At 37.7% G+C, this 22722-nt stretch overlaps 1 protein-coding gene across 1 annotated transcript in view; it reads left to right on the top strand.

Annotated features, from left to right (window-relative positions):
* LOC104276151 (threonine aspartase 1-like) overlaps positions 1–22389 on the top strand; it is a 27509-nt gene extending 5120 nt beyond the window's left edge. Inside the window, exons 2-4 of the mRNA XM_009872350.1 lie at positions 4567–4677; positions 9400–9473; positions 20853–22389. Of these exons, the coding sequence (XP_009870652.1) occupies positions 4567–4677; positions 9400–9473; positions 20853–20945 (278 nt within the window). The 3' untranslated portion in view covers positions 20946–22389. The remainder of the gene's footprint in view (positions 1–4566; positions 4678–9399; positions 9474–20852) is intronic.
* Positions 22390–22722: the final 333 nt, after the last annotated feature.

The following is a 22722-nucleotide window of genomic DNA, read 5'->3' as shown; positions in this document are numbered from 1 at the left end:
AGTAATGAGTTTCATGAGACTTAAAATGGTATTAAAAGCCCCAGGTTTTTGTAGTTTTGTCATTAGCAAGTTATAACATCAAAGATGTGTCTAGCAATTCCGTTTTATTGCAGTAAAAAATATTTTTGGCTTGTAGGCATATTTTGTTTTAACTAAATTTATAATTGTACAGCAAGATCTGCCACTCTGAAGAGCACAGAGGGCAAAAACGGTGTAGGAGTGTACGAGCCAGATTGCTTTCTCTTTCTGATGAGAAACCATTATGACTTTAGTAAACGTGGCAGTATTTCAGATGCACCTTTTTCTCATCCTGTTTACATAATAATTAAATGTATGTGGACAAAACGCGGTTACTTATGTTGCTATTTTTTTACAGAAAACTGCACTTTTTCTCAGTGGCTTGACTATAACAAAATGGTTTTAACAACTAAATTAATGAAATATGTTCCTAACCTTTGAATTCACAATATTTTGCAAACGCTGAAATTAATTCCTGTGTGCAGTGCATGGATTCTGTTTAGAAATAAAGTTTAGTACTACTTTTGTACTATTGTGTTTAGAGATTTAATGATGGATGCAGTGTTCAGCTGTCTAGAATCTTGCTTAATATAGACCTACTCATCTGCACTGTATTGCTTTGTTAAAATACACTCTTTAGCATAACTGTAATCCCTAGTAATAAGTCTGCATATCCAGAAATATCTTTGTTTCAAAAAATATTGATATATTTGAATCCCTCTTAACTTTTTTGAAAAATTTGCTTTAATTGGAAAATAAAATACATTCTCTCTTTTAAAGAATGTGCTGCTCAGTGTATATTTAATTTGGCCTACAGTCTGATTTTTAAGAGAGGAAAAACAGTCTGTCTGAATTTACTGTAATATTATTACTGTAGGCAACTGGTTTTTACTGCTCCTATTGAGAGGTTGATTCCCCACAGCTCAGCCAGTGCAGTGAATTGGAGGCACATTCTGTATTGTTTGGTGATTTTGCACTGAGGTGGTTTAGCCGAAATTGCTGGTGGAAGCAATGGGAATGGGTGAGGGTGTGGGCACACAGTTTGCTTCTGATGATGCTGCGGACGGGAAAGCAGACACCCGTGGAAATGGAGTGGGCCAGAACGTCATAAACTGTTGCAGGGAGTTTGCAAGTGACTGTGCTTGTGTCTTCATTTGCTGCCTGTGTTTGGAGGCGAGAAGGAATATGTTCTTCTTTTCCTTTCTGGAGTAATGTTCATTCTGCAACTGATGATAAAATGGTGTAGAAGATTGAAAGCTGCATTGGGGTTTTTGTGGTTTTTGTGGTTTTGGGGTTTTTTTTAGAAAAATCTTCAGTAACCCAGCTGACAGTACTAAATCTCAGTAATTTCTTGAGTTGCAACTGTATTTTGGCTCAATCTCTATTGCTACAGCTCCAAACCATGGCTGACTGCAACAAAAAAGCCAGCGTGATCCCATCATTTTCATCGTTGTGTTGTAGTGTAATGTCGATAGGCTACAAGTGAGGATAGGCTGTAGGTTCTCGGTTCTGATGTTGTGCGCCGCTGGACAAGTAATGCTGTGTTTCTGTCTGTGGGAGAGAGATAATATATCTCGTTATCTTTGCTTTGTTTGCATAACTCAAACTTAATTTCCTTTAATACTCTATTCAAAGTACCCTTTAATTTCTCCCTTAATACTCTATTCAAAGTACCCACTACAAGTCACTCTAAGCCATTTCACTCATCTCTCTATCACTGCCAAACTACAGTTATGATCGATTCTTACAAAGTTAGTGCAGTAAGGCCTGGTCTTGTTTGGCATAATCAGCATTTGCCCAAGGGCCCAACTTGTGTTATTTTTAAAGAACTCAGCTTCTTGCTTATCTGGTGTGTTTCATGAGTGCTGAAGTTATAACTATACTTTACCACGTGTTTATGACACTTTTGTTGTAACTGGTGCTGTTAAATTAATCCTCCCCTTGAGTTTTCTATTTGAAATAACATTACAAGGGCAATATACTTCAGCAAAGGCTGAATTAATACAGTCAGTTTTCTAGCTTTGGAGTTTTTAGCATGGACTTCAAAGCCTTTGAATTTTGTTGACTATTAATAAAGCTTCCATGGTCCATAATCGTTGAAGGAAAAACTTGGTTCAGAAAATAATTGTGTCCATGTTTAGGGCAATATGATGGACAGCATGTATAAATTCGATAAGTAAATGCTATTTACACTGGCAGAACTGGGGTTCTCATGAGCATAGTTGTGCATGCATAGGTAGCGCATCTCTTTGGATGAACTTGTAAGCTTACAAGTTTGTCTTCTGTGCGTGAAGCTCAAGTTTTAATTTCTTTTTTAAACCCCCTTTTTAAAGAAGTCTTACAGAATACATACCTTGAGTGATTACTTGACTTATTCTATACTCCACTGCAAAAAAATCCCTGTAAAAATGAAAGAATTCTGATGAAAATGTAACAGCACATGTTTTGCTGCAGCCTCTTGACATGGGAAGAAGTAAACTGCCAAGTCTTCCCTTAAAGTTTAAAGGGAACCTAGCATGTGCAAGTTGTTGAAATTATTAAAAATTTGATCAGTGATGATGGCATGTAGTTGACAAAAATACTGGGAAAATTAAGAAGTATGTGATTAGTTTATTTACAGACTTTTCTTTCATCTACTCTTTTGTGAGTGTAGGAGAAACAAAAAATGGTAAAAAGTGATTAACGCAATATAAGCATTTCTAGAACAAGACTTTAGAGGCATCGAGTCTGTAACCAGTAGTTGCTGGATTTGTGTCTTAGTGTTTTTTGTGGCCTTAAATATGGTATCCAAATTAAACACTGTTTGCTGGCTGTGTTCTGCTGAAGTAGGACATTTTTGTTCATTCTGCTTCTGGAGTATTTTCACTAGAACCTTGAAAGAACCTTGAGAGAGGAGGAGAAATACTGCTTATTAAAAAACCAAAGTTTGTTCTATTTGCACTGACTTTTCACCATAGTGTAGCTTATGGTCTGAATAATTTATGCAGTTGAGTATAAGATTAGGTGACCCAAGTTCAGGTGAAGACATTGTCTTTGAAGTACCTGAGTTTCTGAAGTAAAGATTAAAGGATGCACATCATCTATGAAGAAAGCCGTTGGTATTTTTTGTTCATTTGCTTGCAGACATCATACCACATGCTTAGCCCACACTTGGTTAATGCGGTGAAAGAATATGAGACTTGCTCCACGCATCCCAGGGTGCTAAGTGCAAAGTTTTGATTTGGGTCACAAGCCTTGCGTTTCTATTTTAACCCAACTTATTTTCCTGTTTTGTTGTCTATTATGTTATGATCGGCTGGATTCTTGGTTCGCAGGGATTTGGTCACTGTCACTGAGTAATACTGTAGGTGTAATTGGTAACTAGTAATAGCTCCTGTACAAAGCAAGTGGTGCTTTGATGATAGTATCTGTTTCTGTTAGATCGAATAAGATATTACTGTTTATTAAGCACATCACATTTATTATTTTCCTGCAATATGAGCTTCTTTTGTAATGACCACCTTATATCGCTTTTGAATGTGGCTTCTCTTAATATCAAGAGGTAAAGTTTTCCTTACAGTAAAGCTTAAAATTGGTCATTATTGTTTTTTGTTGTTGTTGTTTGCGTTAAAGGAGTGATTTTAATCATACAAATAGCTGGGCGCAAGTTGAAGGAGGCTGATGAGTAGATATGGTCTGAAGGTCTTGTGGCCACCAGATCATTTTAGAGTGTCTGTAAGCTAGACTTATACCAATTTATTTAAAAGAAAAACATTGAAAACAAAGATAGGAAATGACTGTTGCAACTCTATGTTCAACTTGAAATCACAGTGTATCGCAGAAGTATGACTAGTGTCTCTTTGAGCAAGAACTTGCAAGTGCAAGAACTTGGTTAATTTTGTGGCTCAAGACGTTTTAAATCATATGTAAGTCATACCATTGTTTCCACATTTAAAACTGTAGGAATCTTATTTCAAATTACAAACCACAAAAAGAATACTTAGTCTTGATTCAGCTAGCTTTAAACCTTTTCCAGCTTCTGATAGAAGACATTTTATATCATATGTCTTAAATTAACAGCAGAAAAGCTGCTCTAAAAAGTAGGATGTGTTTTGGCTTTTCTGCTAATATTCATAAAACAGCAAGGAAGACAGTCTACAGCAGTTTGATGTCTCTATACAAAGTGCTTTAAATTGGGAAAAAATTAATAAACTGTAAAAGTGACCCAAATTCACTTGATTTTTTTCATATGTGGCCATCTTTAATTATAGTGCAGAAAGAACTAAATTTCGAGATATTATTGTTTCCAACCTGATACTCCAGTTTTCATTACTGTGTCGTCCTTGCACTCACAAATGCAACTTCTGATATGTTTTCTTTATTCTATGTAGCTCTCTCTCCTTTTTTTTGTTACTGGTAGATTAGTGGATTTCTATTTAGAATGTTACTTATTAGACACACTAGAAAAAACCAAAACTGATGCTTTTGTTAAAAGCACTGCTTGGCCTGACAGTCATTTTTAGCCGTAGTGGCAAGATTAAAATAATTCTTCCCAATTATTTCACCCAGGTTCACCTTTTCTAGCCAATGAAGACGGTGTCCTCGGAGGTGTGATAGTTCTTCGGTCTTGCAGGTGTTCAGCAGAGCCTGAATCATCACAGGAAAAACCAACTTTATTAGGTGAGAAATTCTTATTCGTTTTTACTTGAGCTAAGTGCTGATTCAAAGTGAAAGATGAAATAAAAATGGTGTGTGTGGGTTTACCATTGCTCAAAGGCTGTGGAGAAAACAAAAAGGAATTGGAATTGTTTGAGATGATCGAAGTCCAGAAATCGAAATAGGAGTGTGAGCCTTGTTTGTTCTCTGAAACTGTGGAAAAGAATGTTCTTTCTGATTTATTATTTCTAAGCAGATTTGTGATTCAGAGGATTGTACGAGTTCCTTCTAAAACTATAGCATAGGAATAATGGTTGCTTGTGGCAAAGCAGGATATGTTCCTCATAGAAAAAATTGCACTTTTAACTAGGGGTAACGCATATGACTGTTTACTGCTCCTCAGTGGTTTATGTGCTAAAAATACTGTCCAAAAAATTATCCATTTCTCCTTTTTGCAGGACAAAATGTGAGAATTTAGAGGATACACTTGAAATTTGGAAGGGAAGTTGTTTTCTAGTTAGAAATTTTATGTTGTGCCCAGGAAAATCTGCTCAGACAAGTCACAGTTGCTATTTGCATATATGCAGACAACAGGAGTAGTTGCTGTTCATGTTGAATTCAGCAGAAAACTGTCCTTTGCCTCGATCAGTAGCTGACTGTGAGCTTTACAGCCCTTCAGGCTGGTGTCCTAGGAAGGAGATCCTCATCTGTCTCACAGTTTTACAGTGGAACACATGTACAATAGTAAACTGTCCTGTGGTTTGTTGTAGAAAAGCAGCTAGGAAACCAAACGCTGTGCGCTGCTAGCAGAGGTGGGAGGAGGTACAACCCAGAGACTGTGAAGCCCATGTTCCTCTTGAAGGCAGAGGTTTGGGAAGGGGGCATATGAATTACCTCGACGTGACACTTGTAGCGTCTGCTTTGCTGTGGTGCTCCTCAGATGTGGGGATGTGGGTCTGGTCGTGCTGTGTGCCTGCCTGTTGGGTCACATGGACCTGTCTAACATGGATCTGGGATATGCTACCAGAATTCAAGGCTTTTTCCTTTGTATAATCCTCTGCTTCATTATTGTCTCCCCAAACGCTTCATGAATCACTGTCAGTAGCATTACAGTTTTGAAGTAGCTTTCATACCATTTAAGATCTGACACGACAAATTCGATCAGCCAGCTTAACGCTGTGTATTAAGGCAGGTCATAGCATCTCACCTGGCAATTCTTGAATTGCCTAATTTCTTTTTAGTCTGTAAGATACTGTTTAGAAAGATACTTTTGTTTTAATTCATTACTACTTTTCTCCCGCTAAGTCTTCTGTGTCACCACAGTTTGCCTGCGTACAGCCTGGAGTGGCAGGCAGAGCGTGTGCTGAAGGCGAGCTGGCAGATATGTTCTTAATGATGGGTTGACCCACGCAAAATCCAGTATTTGTTGGTGTCTGTTAGGTGACTTCCAGGATGCTAGGGTCAAGTTCTTACAGTCGCACAGGGTGAGGTGTATGTTATCTTTAGTTTTGTTGTCATATTATACCTTGCTGCTTTGCATTACAAGAAACTTTAAATACCATATACTACTTTGTGTTGGTCGACTTGAGTTGGATCATACCCCCCCTGCAGTCATTCACTCTAGTAAGTAATTTTGCTCGATACCTGTAATAACATTTGTGTTTTTCTACACAACAGTTGATGTTCACCTGTGTTTTATGCTTTTGGTCAACACCGCAACTCGTCCATAAGAGTTTCATGTATGTTTATTTTGCTGTTATAAAGAACCAGAGATCTGGGAGGTGAATCCTTATAGTTCTGATGATTTTCAGGTTGTCCTGATGGATTCCAGAGAATTTTGGAAGGCTTGAATGGGAAAAGGTTTTAGAAATAGCTTTTGTATGTTATACTATTTTGAGTTATTACTTGAATAGCTTGTCTTTTCAAAGTAGGCTATCTAGTACGCTTTGACATTCATCTTCTTATCTTTCAACTATTTGAAAGCCAAGAGTGTCTGTCCCTGGCTTGAGAGTCAGAGCATGGGCTGCTAAACATACGGAGAATGCTGCGAGTTTGATTTACAGTTTTCAGATTTAAGAATGGAATAATTGTGACATTATTGATCTAGTGGAAACACCTTCTACATCATAAATTTTATCCCGAAAAAAGAGATAAGAAAATGAAAGTACAAGTTTCATTAAGTAAAAACAAAGTTAACCTTCAGTTTCTTATGTGAGGGAAATATTTCTATTCATTTAATGTTAGTCACTCATGTTAGAAAACCTGTTCCTAATAAGGAAGGTTTGGTATTTTTTCCTCAAAAATTAATAAAGAAAATCCCTGTATATGGAGTACTTATCCATTGATTCTTTGTTGTTTTTTTTTCCACTGAAATAACATTCATGTAGCACAGCTTGTGCTAAAGATATTTTTGATGTACCACAGAAATTTTCTGGCTTACAGTGTATGCTGAGTTAATGTATAAACACATGTAGTATTTGTGTTGTTTGGACTGAAAATATATTGTGTAATACTGAAGAGCTTGGTGTATAGAATAATGAAATCTCATGTCTTTGTTGCAGAGGTGATTTTTATTCTTATTTCTAACTGTTGAAACAAATTGCAAGGAAGTGATTTATTAAATGGTTGAAAATGTGGAATGTCTTCATAGAAGTATAAAATTTAGGATTTTCATTATAATTGCACTACTTATAATAGCTAACAATAACCATGTTTCAGACTAGTACATGTTACTTTTGGTGGGCAGTGTAGAAGGAAAAAAATTATTAGAAACTTAAAAAAAATGTGCCCAGAGTTACCAAAGGCAAAAAGAAAATAAAATTTGAGGGTATTTGGGTTGAACTGTTGCCAAACTTGTCAAAATTGAAAGGTAAGATTGAATTTGTCTTCAGTTGAACCTTTAGGGTGTTAGGGAGAGGTTGGCCTCACTGAACGCCGTTTCGCTGTCTGAAAGCTTTAGACTCACCTTTGGCAATATGAGTTGTGAATCTATTAGGGGGGAGCAAAGCGCATACCTAAATGAAGTTAATTTTTCTTTTATGATGGTATCTACATATCTCTCAGAATCTTCAGGTCTTGCTGGGATTGTCTAAACTTTGATCTCCTACTCTGGGTTAGTTGCTATGCAAGGATAATGGTTCAAAGGCTAAGCAGACTCAGCATGCTGTGACCGTCATCAGCCCTGTTAAAGGAACACGAGGTTTACAAATGAGTAAGAGTTTTAAAAGCATCTAATGATGCTTTCTGCAGTATGTGAAAGTCTCTCTCTAAAGAGATATCTGGAAAAAGCTTCTCGTGGCATGTTGTGTAATCTGTGTAAGACTCCTCCTGTAATCCAAAGGAAAAAATTATATTTCAGTGCACTTTTTTTAAGCTTTTTACCGTATTCTGTGAGACACCCTGAATTCTGATCATTTACTCTTTCTTTTTCCCCCTTCCAAATTATGTACTTAATGGACATGAAGAAAAGTGGCTGTGACATAGAGCAGGACGAATAGAGTGTGGCAGTTTATAAAGCCCCGCTGGATGGGAGCTGAACACAGGAATAATATGCTCTTTGTGGATTTTTTGTTGCAGCGGAGTAGGAGTGTGCATGTGTACATATAAAGATACCTGTGTGTGTGTCGGGGAACTGAAGATCGCTGTAATGGGCTGTTAAAACAATTGGTGAATCGGGCCACTTTCAGACTTCAAAACACCTTACCGGATTAATTACCATGTATTTAGCAATGGTTCATTTTCTTAATCATTGTCACTGCAGACACAGCAGTTGGTATTTAACACTTACATCCTAAATGAGCTGTGAGTATGCAGTACGAGAGAGCTGATGCTGTACAGCTACTGCTAGAAGTCAAGATCAGACCTGAGAGTGCTTTGATAGGGCAGCCAAAATCAAAATGGGCCCGTTTCTTCTCCATCTTTCCTCTCTTACCTTGGGTGCTCTTTACCCTCTCTTCAAAGAACAGGAGTGACTGCATATGTTCTTGATGGAATTCAACTTACTTTTGGGACTAGGTTTCACCTTGATTTTGCCAGGCTTCTTTCTTGCCTGTTGTGTAATGCTGTTCTGCTTCTATCGGATGTCTCTCCTGTTTTTTCTGTAGGATCATTTTGTTTTCACCAGATGTCCTTCCTGCCTGCTCTGTATCTTCATTTCTCATCTTGCAGACTTTACTACTTCTGCATGTTTTCCTGTGTCCTACTTGTGCAGCTAAACCACAAAGTTTCATTTACTCATCAATAGTTACACATTATGAATATACTTACGCTCAGTTCTGTGGAAAAAACGCTTGTTATCAGTTATTCTGTTGCTCATGTTACGATTCTACAGAATCCTTGCATATCATTTGGGTTATGTTGTTGCAGTGTGCTTATATCTGGGTTCAAGACAAGCAAATTCAAGTTATATCTGATTCTAACTTTATACAAGCAACAGGCCCCTGCTTGAAAAGTTGGTCATATTTTTTAACTGTAGTCGCAGTTGACGTATTTCTCATCTTGGAGGCTTCGTATCATTGCAGTGTGTCTCCTTTGGGGTATTCGTTCTGCAGTGTGTGATTGCAAATAGTGCAGGAAAATCTTGTTTCTTTAATAGTTGTTTCTTTTGAGATTGAATTATTCTGGTAAGTAGCTTTTGTTCTTAAAGGTTAGCTTTTGTCCTTTCCCAAACTCTATTCTAAGGTATATTCGTTTCTCAAGATTTTAAACCAATGCATTATTTGTAACTTCTTGCATTTTCCTTTATAGTGGAATTTCTGTGGAGCCATACAACAGAGAGCATGTGTGTAGGATATATGTCTGCACAGGATGGCAAAGCAAAGGTAAGCCGTGAAGAGTGGGTTGTAATACAGTAGAATGAGTACAGAAGCTGAGGAGAATGTGAAATTATGATAATAAAATATGTAAAAAATTTCAGAGAAGGGAAATACTAAGTTAAATGTATCTGTTGAGTGGGGATTTCTAGTTCCATTTTTTTAACTGCAATAGTTAACAAACCTACACATGTATTATGTCAGGAAAATGTGCCACAAACACATTTGCATTTCCTCTGCTGACAATAATTGTATTTGAATAACTTTAGCTTGATTCAGTTATACTGTCTATTTAGGGTGGCATGGTATTTTTGTATGGACTTGACTTCCTTCAGATAAAGCATTTGCACCAAGGAAGGAGGGAGAGATAATAAAATAAAATAAACTTCGAAGTAATTTCTAGAAGAGTTGGTTATTAACATCCCTAGGTTTTTGGGGGCTCTTGGAGTCTATATTTTTTTCTTCCTGAAATGAGAGAAATAGTATTCTAACATTGAGTTTAGCAGTAGAAATTGGAAAAATCCTTAATGTGAAATAGTGGAGATTAACCAAGAGCATGAGGGCCACCTACTCTTTGGAATATTGCTTTGAAAGGCCAAAAAGGCAAGTTTTGCCATGCAGCAACAAGACCATTTAGGAGAGGTGTTTGGACCAATGAAAATGAACATAGGAGAAACTGCAAGCAGAGACACAGTTATTTCTGTAGCCTCTTATAAATGTACAGTCATCACTATTCAAGACTGAGAGTGAACAATCAGAACTGGAAGGAAGTGGCAAAAGTGAGGGTAAGAGCTAGAATAAGAAGGCGGCTCCGTTTTACAGTTAAACTCATGGGGGAGGTGTTTAATGGAATGTTTGCATGTGTTAGGGAAGGAGATGACAGCCAGGAAGTTTACACTGACAGATAATGGCAAGAAAGACACCCAGCGTTTTCACGGTAGAATTTATAAAAGAGTGAATTTTAAAGGCTGGAAAAGGAAAGAATTTAAGGGCCTGGATTTGCTGGCTCTCTGCAGAAATGTCTGCTTGTGGATCTGCTGAGGGAAGTTGAGTCATCAACACTGAAGAGGATTACAAAACCCAAATCTTGCTCTATCTTCTCCCCCTCCCATTTCATTTGAGAGATAAATACAAAGGAGGACATGAGTGAGGTAACAAAAGAACGTACAAAAAAAGGAAGTTGACATCAGATATTTTAAACAGCAAGAATGGTGGTTGAAGCATTGGGAATGAATAAGCTCATACTCAAGGAGTAAAATGTATAGGGAGAAAAAAAAAGTACCCTGGAAAGAGGAGGAAGATAAAAGCAGCTGGGGAAGGAAACGCTGGTAGAGGTGTTACTGAAGTACTCACTTCCATGGCTTATGTAGAGTTCTTTCCAGTTGATTATCCATGAAACAGGGTGTGGTTTAAATTGTTTCCTTAATATTTATTTTAGATTTGTTAGAAAAGAATCCAAAAAGCACAGACTGAATTGAGTGAAGCTAAAGCAAGCTCAGCTGCAGATGTTCTAGTATTTGCTAGTTAGTTTAAAAGTTACTATATTGTGTTCACAGTGGAATAAGGAGGATTATTAGCATGTGCAATGTTAAATTATTGCAGTGCACACACCTGCCTCTGGCTTACACGACAAGCTCAAAAGCTATTTTTAAGGAAATATTATTGTTTCTTCCTGGTAGTGTCTGTCTAATTAATAAATAAATGCTAAATATGAAGTCTGTCTGGTAACTAGCATGACAGTGCCATGCCCAGAAATGTTTTCCTACTCACAGTTGCAACATTTGACATCTGGTGTGCATTGTTTTCATACTGCTGGTAAATTCTCCAGCTGGTAATCTTGATTGCGCTGACAGACACAGCTGCTCTTCTTGGTTCACTTTTTAAATTATGTTTTTGACCTTCATTGAAGAGTTAATCCCCCTCCCTTTCTTCCTCCTTTGAGTCTGTGGCCACAAATGCTTTCCAGAGAAAAACCACAAATGCTTTTGCTGCTGACTTCTATTGATCAAAAAAAGTCTTCTGTCATAAAAGCTGGAATTTTATTCTGCCACGACTAGGGGTAAGTTATAGATGGAAAACTGGGCTTGAAATAGAACACAATGTATTGCAAGTGAAAAAAAATCTCCTTTTATTTAATAGAGTAACTGTTTTGGTACAATTAATTTTGAGTTCTTGCCATGAAATTATAGTGGTAGAAGAATTCATAGAAGTATAAAATAGCACTTTTTTATGGGTTCCACAGGAAAATGATCAGGTAGTGGCTTGTAGAGAAACATCTTGCTTTCATGTTTTCTAGGGTGGTAAAGAGCTTCGGTTCTTTCTTTCATCAATATGCAACTTAAGTTTTATTGTTAAACCAACGACAGTGGCTGATTTTGGGCTGGTGTAATTTAATGAACATGAAAACATATTTTTCTAGCAAGACTTTTAGAAAGTGAGAGTTTTCAGTGTATACTGTGATGAATTAGACTAATATTGGAATCATAATTGTGTAAAGGGGCACATACTAAGGAAGAGAAGGATCCTGGTTTATGATCTTAGTGTGGTGGGTTTGTTTGGTTTTTTTTGTGCATTGGAGGTTAATGGTTTTTGTAATAGGACCTTGTGAATGGTGGTCCTGAACTCCACACAAAGATTGTGGAGATGTAGGAGACGTTTTTCTTAGAAGGCACATAGGGATTTACCAACTGGATACCAGCTCACCTGCAGACATTAGTATGCTGAGAGGTGGAAACATGCTCAACCAGTTAACTCCTGGAAAAAACAGTGGAACAGGGAAGTGGGATGGGAGATTTGAAGTGTGGTTTGTGTGTCCTGACCTGCGAGTGCTTCTGGCTGTTGGCACTGTGAGCTCTCCAAGGACTAATTTGGAAGTAGCCTTGCAACAGACGTTTCTTTCCCCCTAATTTAGGTTCGGCAGTGGCCTCTCACCTCCCCACTAGGCTGCCCGAATGCTGACTCGCCAGTGTCAAACGGCTGAGCCTGCAGGAGCTGTGGAAGAGTATTGCACTGTGGCTAACAGTTGTTGGATTTAAAGCATGCTTTCCAAAAAGGTGTCTAGTCTTTCTTTGGAAAACCAGTTGCCTAGAAGAGTCGCTGTTGCCTGTAGAACCTTGGTTTAAAAGGTTTACTTGCCAGGTGACTCACAACCATCTTAAGTTGCATGTCCGATTACTTGCCTTGAACACTCTCTCAGCGCTGAAAGTATTTCAGCTCCTCCATCAGCACAGGCAATGTTGTCTTCCAATGGATGTGTCATTGACTTCTCTCCAGTTCTTATGCCCTTAAACCTTTACAATGCTTCCACAAGCACCTCGTCAAGCCCTTCTTAGTTCAGTCATACTCTTTGTTTCTTGTCATTCCTCCGGACACGAGCAGTTTTATAGTCTCTCAGTGCCCAGTATTTGACATCTATTGGATGTGAAGGGAAATAAACTTGTAGTCCAAACAGCCTTTCCTCTTTTATATACTTCTGGAAACTAACTTATACCAGCTAGTGCTACGTTTTATCCAGGCTTTTGCTGGGGAGCCTCAGCCATGATGAGCTAAGGGGACAGATACTCTATTTCAGAAGTTGCCCGTCACAAGCTTCCTTCCTGAAGCAACACCGTGACAGGTTGTTTCAATATTAGACCTGTTCTTCGGGAAGGTGAATGGACTTCCTGACTTCTGAAGGAAGTTCCTGCATTGTCATCTGTATGATGGTAGAATTGTCACATAAGCTGACACTCAATCAATTCTAGCCGTTAGTGAGGCTGCTGTAGAAGTTCCTGGTTGCAGTCATGAGAATAGGTAGAAAATATTAGTCTGTGGACTCCCTGTACACTTAGCTGACTCCTTTTGTAGCAGTTACTGCTGCATCAGCATAGGTTAAAACTTCTAGATTGAAGGACTGGGAGATTAAATATACTCATAAACTGAGGAAGTATGCTTTTTCTTTTTTGTTACTGGGATGTTTAGTCATTAATTACTTGATAGGAATTCAAGATCTTTGATAAGCAGTTAACTCTCTTAGATTTCCTGTCCAAACTTTCTTTTCTTTCTGAGGCACTAGCCTTCAGAATAACCTTCTAGATGTTTTTTTAGTGAATCCATAATGCTGATCGAACAGCTGAACATAGCGTCTGCTGAGATGGTCATCCTGTTACCAGAGCTGTGACCTGCCGAAAGATACTCTGACACCTTTCAATTAATCAGTTCCAGTTTTCCTGAACTGATCAGGTTGCATTCCAAGAGCCTGAGCAATTGTGTTGTCACCATTTGGAAAATAACTGTATTCTGTTGATTGCAGTGTTGCTTCCTGGAGTTCTGGCCATGCTGTCACAGGCAATGTGCAGTATTTGAGGTCTTGATGATTGGTGTAGCATTTGGTAGAGCAGTTTGTTGGTTTGCTTGTTGGACTTTGAGACCGTCTGCCGTGTAGTTTGGGAGGAAGAGAAATCACTCCTTTAATTGACCCATAGTGTAATTTTTAGGTATAAATGGAGAACAGAAATGAAAGGAAGTTAGTGGATAGCTTACAAGTTATTTGACTCCTCTTAGTTACAGAGTCTTCATATCTTCTTCTTCCTTGTCTGCTTGCCCAGTGGAGGATGCTGCAAAGGACAAGAAGTTCTTCAATCTCAAGTGACAATGCAGCGTATGTCTGCAGTGTGAATTCACATACCGATGGCATCTCTTAAAGGTTCTGGTTCTGGGTAGGCAGCTTTTCTTTGATTCATTGTTGTGTATCTGTGCATAATCAAGCAGGAGCACTTTTATCTCAGGCTGGGTCTGCAGAGTATTTGTTCACTTGAGGTGCATGGTTTCTCTGTACAGAAAGTGTAAGTGGGCAGGATGCACCATTTAACTTCTTTTTCCTTGCATCTCCCAAGTTTCCTAGTTTATATTAGTGATTGAGAGCATTTGGTGGTGGATGATATTTCTGCTTGAAAGCAGATACTTTGCTCACTGAGTTATCAGTAGTGTTTGAAGTCAGAGTGCTTTCTTTCTAATAAAAGATCAATCTCAATACCACCAATGTGCAGTTTTGGTCCTGTGTTACGTGTAGATATTTGAAATAATTTGTCAGCTAACTATGGTTCTTAATACGTATGAATTTGCTATATGATCTGTGTATAAATGTTGCTAACTTTTGCAGTTGTTGTAAATGTTGCAATGTTTTTGAGGTATCCTTGTGGTTCAGCTTTATAAGTTTTAATTTTTCTAACTGCTAGATGACCGAGTTCTAAAAATCTAATTGTAATATTGAATTCAGTTGCCAGTTTAAATCTCTCTTTGGCAGATATTCACTTCTTATAACATGAATTACTAAGCTTTATGTTGGGTCAGACTTTAATATTGTAAGGCTACGTTTCTAGCTAACCAAACTCAAGTTGCTTTGCAAGATACGGGGTAACAGTAGAGGAGGTTGTTGCGTATTGCTGTGTTTGAAAACATTCGTCAGCAACAACTGCTGTCTGCACCAGATGTTGTGGTTGCAATATGCAAACAGAACCTTCACCTTTGACAGTTAATTGCATTTTCCAGTATGAGGAAACATAGTGAACAGGGAGACCATTCCCAGTTCATTTTTCCCATTGAGATGTTAGGTGTCGTAATCAGATTTATTTGCCTTTACTAGCGCTGTGAAAATTAGCAAAGTTATTTTCCCCTATGTTAGAAGTGGTACATATGACAAATACTGATTGTTGTTGGCTTTCTAGTGATGGGCTTCTGTATTTTACTTTGTGAGTAAAAGGTCAGTGAAGGCCCTTTGTCAGGATAAGGGCAGTTGTCCAGTGCTCATTGGGTGAAGAAACACATCCTGGAAGAACCCTAACTCTAATGTGAAAATTAGTGGAAAAATTTACTGAGCCTGTTTAGTTAACAGAAAGACTAAGTCAAATAATTCAGTCATTCATTTCAGACTACAGAGACAGTCTTTTAACTTGATGAGACAGGAAAAGTATATGTCACTGGTATTTTTTTTTTTTACTTTTTTCAGTCAGAAATTTTCACTTGAAAATAACTCCATGCATACAGTAGATCATCAAGTTATCTCATAAAAATAAGGTATTTATATTTGTTAGAAATAGCTTTCAGTGCTAAGATACCAGTTAGAATAATCAGCTCACAGACCCTCCTGGAAATTATGGGTGCTGAGATAGGAAGATAAATTCAGGGTTTTGGGTCGTGTCTTTGCATAAAGCCAGTAGCTCTGAAACTCTCTTCATATTTGGCCATGTTTTGGAGCAGAACGGAGAAGATGAGATTGTGCATCCCAGTATGCAAATATAAATGCAGTAACCTGACTTGGCACCTGCGATTCAGAATGGTAAAAATCACATTTTAAGACATATGGTAGTATTTTAGAACACCTCTACAAAAGCCTGGAATGCTGAGCTCAGTAGATGATTGGTCGGTACATGGTTTTAGACTGTCTAAATACATGTATGAATTATTTAGATCAAAAAGCTTCAGTTTTCAACTTTATTAAAATTTGATTTTTTTCTTCTAATGCATTATATAGATGTTGTTAGATACATAAATAAGACATAGTACTATACTTATCCCACAGAATGAATGTGAGCTTGGAATACTGTTAGTTTCCTAAGCAACTTCTATGTAGAATGGGTATTTTCTGAGAGCCAGAAGCACAGCGTCAGTATGCCTGTCTGTCTTTTGCCCACAAGGACAGTAATTCTGGAGCCTCTTTTTTTCCCCTCCCTCCCTTTTTTTTTCTTTTTAAAAATTTCACCCAACGAGTTGCACGTAGGTTATTCTCACAACAGCAGTTGCCAACCAGTGTTGTGCAGGGCCATCTTCTCCTGTCGTATGGCAGGTGTACATCCAAACCATGTTGGAGGAGACCTTCCTGGGAGATGAAACAGCAGAGGCTGGCTATTGCTGCTAAAATGGACAATTACTGCCTCAAAAATAAATTTGAGAATAGGTGGCCAGATGGTTTCCATGGCAGAAGCATATATCCCGACAGAAAGCCGTATTAGTTCGGTGCTAATTTTCTGTAAGGAGTAAGGTAGTAGAAAGCACTTTCATTAAGTACATAATGTCCTTGGTCTTTCATTATATTTCATCTCAATAGGGTAATGAATGGAAAAAGCTTGTTTTATAAATTATTCTGTCCAAAGCACATCCTGAGTGTGTAATAAGAAAGCTGAACACATGAAATACTCCCTAGATTTGCTTGAGAACTGAATGTGCTGCCATCTGGTAGTTGTAATCTGTCCTCTTGGCAGCGGATGATTGACTTCAGTTTTCTCATGCAGCACCGTCTGTATTTTGGCTTAAATTTTATATTCATTTTATATTGTATTTATTCCTTTAATGAAAAAAATGAAATTGTGACAGACTAATACTTCTATGTGAATAAAAGGAGGAGTCTAGCAATTTAAACAAAAAAATCTTTTGATATTAGTTGGCCTCAAGGTTGTTTCAGAATCTTTGTCTATGAGGCATGAAGCAAAGTAAGTCTTGGCACAACTTGTAGTATCTTTATTTTTTTTAAAAAAAAGGTATACTAAAAATATGTAACTTGAAAAGTAGATCAAATGTCCATGCCGAAAAGACAAAACCATATATTGTCGCTGTACCAGTTAATACTTATTCCAGGGCAGACAGACTTAGTCGTTTGAGATTTGAAGGGCAGTGGGAAACTTTCCAGTGTGCGTCAAAAGGGACTGAGAGACCAGTAGCGTTCCGCAGAGCGTGTCTGTAGCACTGGGGCTGAGCATGGTGATTGCTCCGCGGCACTGGTTTGGTTAGGAGGGAAAGTGGGCAACGTTGTCTGTCTGAGTGGCAGGTACAGGGAGCAAGGATCAGTGTCTGAATGCCGGTTAGCTTGTTTGTGCTTTATGGAGGGATGGGAAGCAAAATCAAGTATTTCACCTAGCATTTACCTTTTTTTCCCTTTGAACTATGGGCATAAGGCTCCTCCTTTAAGCTGCAGACAAAGTAATACGGTGACAAACTGGTTTTCTAGCTGTCAGCACTTCTGCTCCTGCTAGGCCCTTACCAGCCTCCCTTTTTTCTAGGAAGGTGAAATCAAATCAGAATATTCTTAGGGGCAGTAAAATTTCTATTTATGGAGCTGAAGATATGGATAATCATTGTTCTTAATCTCCCTTTCCTTGGCATATGGTTTCCTCAAAGACAGGTTTCCATGAGGCTGAGTGGAGGATTAACTGTGGAAAACTTCTTCTTTTCCTGTTTTTCTGCTCTCGGACACAACTTCCCCCAGATGTGGGTTCATTCAACTTGTAAAGCTGATGGACTAATCCAATTCAATTAAAAGCTTTCCAGTGTTGTTGTTCACTTTTTATTTTTCTATTTTTCAAATCTAAACCTAATCCACTCTGCAGTCTGAACTTAATGTAAAATATGATGTTAGGTTATAAAAATGTAACAAACTGTACAAATAAGGTCTGTGGTTGCATTTAAAAATATTAAACGTTCTTTGATCTTTTTATTTACTGGCATTTTTTCTTATGGCTAAGAACAAGGGAGATAAAATTGTAAGAATTCACTTGGAAGTTTATCTGAAGTTGTCTTGACGTGCCAGCATTATCCTTTCACATTACTTATTAGGTAACATTTTAAACGCTGTCATCTTAGATGTGTCTTGTTTTTATTTTACATAAGGCAGTCATTGGTGAAAGTAGTCAGTGTAAAGCAGCATCTGTATTTGCTCCATCGCATAAAGCAGACAAATAAACAGGATGCAAGTAAAGGCTTTAAGAAAGGTTTTGTTATATGTGGTTTGGGTGTTTCTGTAAATGGAAATGTACAGCTGCTAGTGTGTAGTGGTTTGGGGTCTTTTGTGTGGTAAACATGTTTTTCCTTTTATAGGAAATGAGGTTTTGTGCAGGAAATTTGTTTTGGACAGCCATTTAAGCATAGCTACTTGATAATGTATTGATAGATATTGACTTTCTGCTTATCCCCTCTTGTATATTTTCATTTCCTTGCTCAAAAAACTGTTAGGATATTATGCTTAAGTAACTTAAAAATAACAGGATCTATAAATTTTGTGGACGTTCCTCACATTTTGCTCCTGCAATTAGGCAAGGTGTTTAACTCTAGGTTGTGGGATAAGACAAGCCTGTCCAAAGGTTGGTTGATAACTTGGGTCAGAAGACTAATTTACACCGATCAGGTCTGCTGTAGTTGTAATGAGAAAACTTGATTAGGAGATTCATGATAATCTGTTTTTCTTACAAGCTTCCTCTCTCATGTCTCTGGACAGCATCCTTGGGCCTCTGTGCTTTTCATTGAGTTGTATCGCTGCAATGATCTGCTGAATGGCTGGTTTGCTTTGATTGCAGTGTCTCACTGAATGATCAGTGACATTCTTCCACTGAGGAAATTTGCTACTGTGCCCGTTGAATAACTCTGCTTTTACAGTGTCATCCTGTCCCACTTTTCATTTAGAAATTTTTATTTAAAGTGGAAAAATGTCTTGGATCTGTCATTTGTAAGACAAAAAGTATCTTTCTTTCACTTGTTTTTCTTCCCTCCCTCTTTTTTTTTTAAACTTATGAAATAACATCTCCAAAAATTGTCAGTTACATTTTGGGGAAGCAGTAACAGATTGGAAAAGAATATTTTCTTCTTCAGGTGATAAATCACAGTTGGAACCAAAATTGTTCTGAAGGTAGGAAGATGTTTGTATATCGAGCAGGAAGACCAGAGATCAAAGTTCTAGCAGTTAGATGAAAACCTCTAAATGTTTTCAATTAAATCTTAATGTGCAATTTAATGGAAAACAAGACCACCTAAGAGCAGACACCAGGACACCCTTATCAGGAAAGGAATTAAAAGAAGCTGCTTCTGAGATACAAAACGTCTCATCAGTGCAATGAATTGGGGTTACTGTCAAATCAGTTTCTGCTCAATTGATGCAAGTTACTCTTACTGAACTTTTACATCTGTGCTTTTTGTCACAGTCCATTGCCTCACTACAAGTTTTACATTTAGCATCACTTAAGTCTTTTCAACAGGCTAACTGACGTACAAAAACGTAACTATGTAGTTGGCTGCACTTACAGGAAGATGTAGTTTCTAAATGCCAGCAACTTGTACATTGTGAGCGTTATGTCATAGTAGGAAAAATTTCAAGTTCCTAATTTAATAACTGTTTAAGCATTATCATGTCTGAGCATTAGTGAATCTCTTGTTGAGATGTGTAACTCGTGAGGGGAACGAAGGTTGGCGTTTCTGCTTCGGTGGGAGGGATGGCTGGAGCACAGCTTGAGCTGGTGACTCCCCACCATTGCCGCTTTCTGCCCCAAGCCTGAGGAAATGCTGTTATCAGCCCTCTTTCATTTTGGAGTTTCACTAACACTCTTTTTTATGTTTTACTAGAGAACACTCAGCAGCTCCAGAAGTAGGAAACGGTAAAGCTTCTACAAACGTGCTTCTGACTCCTTTTGTGGTTCTATTTAAACACTGCTTTAGCCACTTGGCTCTGTATGAAAGCAGTCGATGTAGCTGCAAATGGCTCTTGTTGGAGCTCAGCAAGCGTGGAGGAAAATATAAGCAGTTTTCATAGTGTAAAAACCTGTGCAATGGAGGAAAAAAAGTCATTACTCTTAAAAATTAAGTCCAAATATCTTTTAACAAGTGACTGCTTTTGCCCTTCATTAATTAAATGCACCTCGGAATATAAAGGATCTTTAACATTAGTGTCACAGTTACAGTGGAGTTATAAGCTGAAGTTTTGTGTACACACACAAACACTTTTTCTGGCTTTCACTTTCTGGCTAAAAAGTTACAAAGCCGTGTCCAAGGCCTACTTTTGAAACTTCTTCATGGAAAAGACGCCTACTGACAAAAAGACAATTGCTCTTTGAGTCTGTTTGTTTGACGGTTGGTAGCAAATAGAGGAAGTTTGGGGAGGGGTTTCAGGTGGGCAAGTAGGTATTTTATGCAGAGTAGTTTCTTTGCAGCCCGATCATTGCAGTTGCCTTGTGCTCTGAAGTGTTGGTTTGTCTCTGTCAAATGGTGTATTGTGTCCGGGATTTCTGTAAAGTATATTTCTGTATGCAATACTAAACTTTTTTAATCTCCCCAAGAAAATAGACTTACAAACTATGGAATGCCACAGCTAGGTTTTGGGGTTTTTTTTGTCTTCGAGCTGAATATTCCTTTCTTCCACTTTCAGTGCACTGGCTCATCCACTTTACCTTTTCTACACAACTGTCATGTTTTAAACATTAACACAAACAAAATATAAAAAGAATCCAGTTGTTCGCAGTTTTCAAGTTGTTTTGTCCTTCACCCTCAGGCTTCAGTGGTGGAGCAGCTTAACTGTTCAGTACTTACAAGCTTGCTTCTTGTCCTGCGTACTCTTGCCTCTCTTCTCACTCAATAATATTGACTTCTCCACAGACTCACATTTCAAGACTTCCTCCTGGAGCGGTGGCAGGACAGTCCGTGGCAATAGAAGGAGGAGTTTGCCGACTGGAGAGTCCAGAAAGCTGAACGGCTGATTCCTCACTTCATTGCAAAGAATGTGAATGACTTTTTGTACAATAAGCGGTTTTTTTGTGTTTTAACAGATGTTAGGAATTCTGCTCTTGTTTTATACCCTGTCTTGCAACCATGTGCACCATAACTTGAGACAAGTGCTGCTGTAGTTTATGTTCTCACTCTGTGAATGGGGGCGTGTGCATGTTCACTTTTTTCCTAATAAAACAGGAACTCTTCCCAGTTGTGTGAAGATTATGTATGATTAACAATTGAGTTTTCATTGTTTTGCGTTCGCAAAATAACTGAAAGTTTTAAAAAAATTAATTTAAAGATATGGTCACAATTGTCATTCATGTTCTAAATTTAAAAGTAACCGGCCTTTGAATGGCTATATAATTATGCAAAAATATTATGGTTTGTAAGTTTCTTAGTGGTTTAAGGAAATCCAGAGGTGGTTTAAACATGGATTGGTTTTTTCCCTCCCCAATAAGGAGGATATTTTTTTTTGTCAAAGAATGGTTTCAGTGAAACAAACTAGAGCAAAATTAAGGCTAAAATTGTTTTTAAATAGTCTTATAGGTCATATCTCTGTTTCCAAACTAAGATGTTAATAGCTTCAAGCTGTATGTATTTCAAAAAGCTATATGAAGATAATGTATCGTAATGCAGTCTTTATGTATAATGGAATATTACAATGTAAATAGGAAAACAAAGTTTATGGAAAGATTCGATATTATTCTTCGCTTCTGTTTTAAATCTATTTTTGAGAGGTACAGAAATGAACATATTACTGGATGCGAAGTGCAATGTGTATTAAATGGATGTTGGGAGGTCTGATACTAGCTTTCTTAGTGATAAAGCAACTTCCTAAAATCCAGCCACAGCATGGGTATTTATATAACTGTGTGTAATATGTATGTACTGTGCATAAATTTACAATAATTCTTTTTATACTTGCAACAAAACTGCATTATAAAACAATGTAATCCTTGTCTGCCTTGTGAAGCATTGACAGCTGATCTGTTGGCATCACCAGTTCTGAGACGTTGGCCAGATCGCCCGAGTCTTAAAAGTACGTTCTGACATACAATCTTCCATTCAGTACTTTTTTCTTCACAGCACTGGCAGCAATAGAAGACTTTTGTAATTAATTCATTGTCCTGATAAGTATGCCAAAGAGAAACTGAAATAGTTCATCTTTTTCCCTGGTGGATATTTGATAATTCTGTTTTCAGAAATAGTGGATGAATAGATATTCAGACTGTATTCGCTTAATCGGGCATTGTACTTGCCTGTTTTGTAATGTTGTGCCTGCCTATAACACACATACTTGACTGATTAAATGGTTACATTGATTGTAGTAAGAATCTTTCATGGAAAAAAAAAAAACCTTAATAAAATTTTTTTAATAGCCTGAGTTAATTTTCACTGATATCTTACAGCATACATTGAGATACTGTCATTTTTGTGTAGATTGTGACATCTGAGTGGAAGATATTTCTATACAGTTCTGTAAACAGTGTGAAACAGGGCTTTTCTGCATTCTGTACAGTTTTGTAAATAGTATGAAAGAGGGCTTTTCTGCATTGCAGAAAAAAGGTGGAATGCATTTGTCTTTAAGTAGTTTGTGCTGAGGTATCAGACTGGATCTGCAGTGACACACTCATGGTCTGATGACATGAAAAACTGCACTACAACACTTCAGGAATGTTGCAACAGAGAAGCTGTGTTGTAACAGCCATTAAAATTGCTCTGACGTGCATTGTCGCGTGATTGTGCGGATGCTGTG

The sequence above is a fragment of the Apaloderma vittatum genome, unplaced genomic scaffold, assembly GCF_000703405.1.
Source record: "Apaloderma vittatum isolate BGI_N311 unplaced genomic scaffold, ASM70340v1 scaffold39686, whole genome shotgun sequence".
Classification (NCBI taxonomy): Eukaryota; Metazoa; Chordata; class Aves; order Trogoniformes; family Trogonidae; genus Apaloderma; species Apaloderma vittatum.
Note: the sequence above shows the minus strand (reverse complement) of the source record. Positions and strands in the feature narration are given on the sequence as shown.